Source organism: Bison bison, unplaced genomic scaffold (assembly GCF_000754665.1).
Source record: "Bison bison bison isolate TAMUID 2011002044 unplaced genomic scaffold, Bison_UMD1.0 scf7180017864302, whole genome shotgun sequence".
Classification (NCBI taxonomy): domain Eukaryota; kingdom Metazoa; phylum Chordata; class Mammalia; order Artiodactyla; family Bovidae; genus Bison; species Bison bison.
In genome coordinates this window covers 568,184-572,709 of record NW_011494874.1, presented here as the reverse complement: position 1 = coordinate 572,709, position 4,526 = coordinate 568,184, and the positions used below count along the sequence as shown (strand labels likewise).

Below are 4,526 nucleotides of genomic sequence, written 5' to 3'. Positions count from 1 at the left end.
AATATCTTCTGCTTCTGTTAGGTCCATACCATTTCTGTCCTTTATCGAGCCCATCTTTGCATGAAATGTTCCCTTGGTGTCTCTGATTTTCTTGAAGAGATCCCTAGTCTTTCCCATTCTGTTGTTTTCCTCTATTTCTTTGCATTGATTGCTGAGGAAGGCTTTCTTATCTCTTCTTGCTGTTCTTTGGAACTCTGCATTCAGATGCTTCTATCTTTCCTTTTCTCCTTTGCTTTTCACTTCTCGTCTTTTCACAGCTATTTATAAGGCCTCCCCAGACAGCCGTTTTGCTGTTTTGCATTTCTTTTCCATGGGGATGGTCTTGATCCCTGTCCTGTACAGTGTCACAAACCTCAGTCCATAGTTCATCAGGCACTCTATCAGATCTAGTCCCTTAAATCTATTTCTCACTTCCACTGTATAATCATAAGGGATTTGATTTAGGTCATACCTGATTGTCTAGTGGTTTTCCCTACTTTCTTCAATTTAAGTCTGAATTTGGTAATAAGGAGTTCATGATCTGAGCCACAGTCAACTCCTGGTCTTGTTTTTGTTGACTGTATAGAGCTTCTCCATCTTTGGCTGCAAAGAATATAATCAATCTGATTTTGGTGTTTACCACCTGGTGATGTCCATTTGTAGAGTCTTCTCTTGTGTTGTTGGAAGAGGGTGTTTTCTATGACCAGTGCGTTCTCTTGGCAAAACTCTATTAATCTTTGCCCTGCCTCATTCCGTATTCCAAGGTCAAATTTGCCTGTTACTCCAGGTGTTTCTTGACTTCCTACTTTTGCATTCCAGTTCCCTATAATGAAAAGGACATCTTTTTTGGGTGTTAGTTCTAAAAGGTCTTGTAGGTCTTCATAGAACTGTTCAACTTCAGCTTCTTCAGCATTACTAGTTGGGGCATAGACTTGGATTACTGTGATATTGAATGGTTTTCCTTGGAAACGAACAGAGATCATTCTGTTGTTTTTGAGATTGCATCCAAGTACTGCATTTTGGACTCTTTTGTTGACCATGATGGCTACTCCATTTCTTCTAAGGGATTCCTGCCCGCAGTAATAGATATAATGGTCTTCTGAGTTAAATTCACCCATTCCAGTCCGTTTTAGTTCGCTGATTCCTAGAACGTTGACGTTCACTCTTGTCATCTCCTGTTTGACCACTTCCAATTTGCCTTGATTCATGGACCTGACATTCCAGGTTCCTATACAATATTGCTCTTTACAGCATCAGACCTTCCTTTTATCACCAGTCACATCCACAACTGGGTATTGTTTTTGCTTTGGCTCCCTTCCTTCATTCTTTCTGGAGTTATTTGTCCATTGATCTCCAATAGCATATTGGGTACCTACCGACCTGGGGAGTTCCTCTTTCAGTATCCTATCATTTTGCCTTTTCATATCATTTTCCTTTCATTTTGCCTTTGATGGTTATAAAAGCATATTCTTGTATGTACTTTCTGTATTTCCTAAAATTTTTATAATCATATAAAACTTTAATAAAGCTTATAAAGTTTTAGGATAAGAGTCTTGAAAGTTGGTAGTAACTGTTAAATTTCTAGAGCAGTTATTTAACAGTGCCAATCAGGGAATTCCCTGGCGGTCCAGTGTTTAGGACTTGGCACTGTCACAGCTGAGGACCCAGGTTCAATCCCTAGGGTTGGGAAACGAAGATCCTGCAAGCTGCGCTGTGCAGCTGAAAATAATAGGAATAATAACAGTGCTAATCCCAGGAGTAATCAAAAGTTGGCTAAATAAAAGGATATCATTTGCTAAGTGTAGAAGAGATTCTTATTGATAAAGCACATAATAGTTTTAATAGTTTGTAGTTCACATGCATTACAACATTCATTCTTCCATTTTAAGAAAGAGGACACTGGTCATTAGAGAGGTGAAGTCATTTTTGCTGCCCTTGAACCTACATTAGCCAAAAGGAGGAGAGTGTTGTCAGGAGCGGATGGCAGAAGAGAGGCAGCCTGATGACACACCTGGTGCGGAGGGTCTGCCGCTGCCGGCTGGGCTGTGAGCTGATAGCGTGGGCGTGGAGAGCCTTCTGATTCTGGGCTCTGGGTCCCAGTGGTTTGCTGGGCCCCAGCACCACACTTAGAAATAACTGGAATGTTGAGGGACAGGGCCTGAGAAGAGACTTTATAGTTAAAACTGGAGAGAACAGCCTCACCTAGCTCTTCTTGCACTTACCCCTCAGTCTCTCCAAATTGAAAGGTATAAAGCATAAGAAAATTATCTGTAGAGATCTACACAGCCGTTGAAGTGCCCACTGAGTGCTTTGCGTATGTGGACATTAGAGGCGTTTTTCTGTCTTGACCGTGAGTCTGCGTCGGTGACGGTTAATGGCCTTGCCTCTCTCCTGTCCAGATTGTGTCTGCAGTGCAGTACTGCCACCAGAAGCGCATCGTTCACAGAGACCTCAAGGTGAGCCACGTGCCCTTACTCGTGTACGCTTTCCTTGTGTGTGTTCAGCTCCTGCTGCTCACGACACAAATGAGGGATACATTAGATTGTGTTAGTAAATTTAGAAGGAATCCTAAGGTTTAGTTTCCATTTTAGTTAAAGCAGCTTATTGTTGGTCTCTGGAGAAAAATCACCCACCACCCAACAGCTGAGCACTCCCAGAAATGCACGCTTTCCCCTGGACAGCATGCTGAGTGCTGCCCTCACCCTTTTCTGTCTCCCTAGTCAGCATTCTCTCCTATTAACAGCAGCGGCTATTTGAGACCGACTGCACGGTTCTCCGCCTTTGCCCACATTCCTGGCATAGGCTCAGGTTTCCTACTGCACAGAGAAAATAGAAACAGCAGGCAGAAACTCCCTGTTTCCCAGCACGCCCTCAGCTTAGCTGCACCTGCATCCACCCTTGACCTTTCAGAGTTTTCCTCTTGTCACAGGACAGCACAGCACTGCTGCTGACCCCTCTGGTGTTCAGGATCTGTGTCCCTCCCTCCCAGGCTGCTTTGCTGTCTCCTCCCACCCCTCCTTCTTCACCTCCTGTCTCTGCTGGCGCCTCAATAGCAGCATGTGTAAAACATGCTTACATCCACACCCTCTTCTACCTAAGAACCTCCCACCCCAGTTCTTCTTCCCAATATACCCTTTTATTCTCTTCACCTTCACAGCCATTTTTCTCTAAACATTGTCTAGATTCTTTGTTAACTTGGTGATCACTTCTTCTCTCTCCTCACATAACTGTTGTTTACTGATTCGCTTGTTCCTCTGTTCACCCACCCTTGCTGCATTCACATTCACTCCATCACCTCTGGTTTGCTAACCCCCAGATCTGTTCCTGCACCCAGAGCTCTCTTCCAGGACTCAGTGTCCAGCTGACAGAAGGACAGCTCCTCAGCAACCCCCAGGCAGCTTGATTTAGCACGTTAGATACCTAAACTCTCCCTTGCTAAACTTAAATTTGTATTTCTCATTGTGGCGACTGATGCACCCCAGGTGCCTCTGTCTCCTTTGCTCTGACGCCACCTCGGTCCTCAGGTCCCTGCTGCTGCTCCCTGCATGTTCCTGAGTGTGATTTTCTCCGTCCCCAGTGTGATTTTCTCCGTCCCCACTTGCACTGTCCAGTTCTAGTCCCCTTGTGTCCAGGGCCGGATCACTGCACTAGCCTCCTGCCTGGTCCTCCCTGCTTCCAATTTTGCCTCTTTCCTACACTGCAACCAGAATGGTCCTTTAAAAACACAAATAAGATTGTTGTGGGACTTCCCTGGAGGTCCACTGGCTAAGACTCTGGGCCTCCTGCATTCGGTGCCCAGGTTTGATCCCTGGTCAGGGAACTAGATCCCACATGCTACAACTAAGACCCAGCACAGCCAAATAAGTAAATAAATGTTTTTTTAAAAAACCACACACACAAATAAAACTTGTCATTTCCCTGCTTGAATGACTTCTCAGTGGCTTCCCATTGCCCTTAGGATAAAAAGCTAAACTTCCTGAATATAAGTCGCTTCAGTTCAGTTCAGTCACATAGTCGTGTCCAACTCGTTGCAACCCCATGAATCGCGGCATGCCAGGCCTCCTGTCCATCACCAACTCCCAGAGTTCACTCAGACTCAGGTCCATCAAGTCAGTGATGCCATCCAGCCATCTCATCCTCTGTCGTCCCCTTCTCCTGTTGACTCATTGGAAAAGACTGTGATGCTGGGGGGGATTGGGGGCCGGCCACCTTCGCATGAGGTGGCCAAAGTACTGGAGTTTCAGCTTTAGCATCATTCCTTCCAAAGAAATCCCAGGGCTGATCTCCTTCAGAATGGACTGGTTGGATCTCCTTGCAGTCCAAGGGACTCTCAAAAGTCTTCTCCAACACCACAGTTCAAAAGCATCAATTCTTTGGTGCTCAGCTTTCTTCACAGTCCAACTGTCACATCCATACATGACCACTGGAAAAACCATAGCCTTGACTAGACGGACCTTTGTTGGCAAAGTAATGTCTCTGCTTTTCAACATGCTATCTAGGTTGGTCATAGCTTTGCTTCCAAGGAGTAAGCGTCTTTTAATTTCATG

The 4,526-nt window shown here is 45.1% G+C and overlaps 1 protein-coding gene across 1 annotated transcript in view; it reads left to right on the top strand.

Moving 5' to 3' along the window:
• Nucleotides 1-4,526, top strand: part of MARK3 (MAP/microtubule affinity-regulating kinase 3) — a 116,045-nt gene that overhangs the window by 83,821 nt on the left and 27,698 nt on the right. The window contains exon 8 of the mRNA XM_010851411.1: nt 2,379-2,435. Coding sequence (XP_010849713.1) covers nt 2,379-2,435 — 57 coding nt within the window. The remainder of the gene's footprint in view (nt 1-2,378; nt 2,436-4,526) is intronic.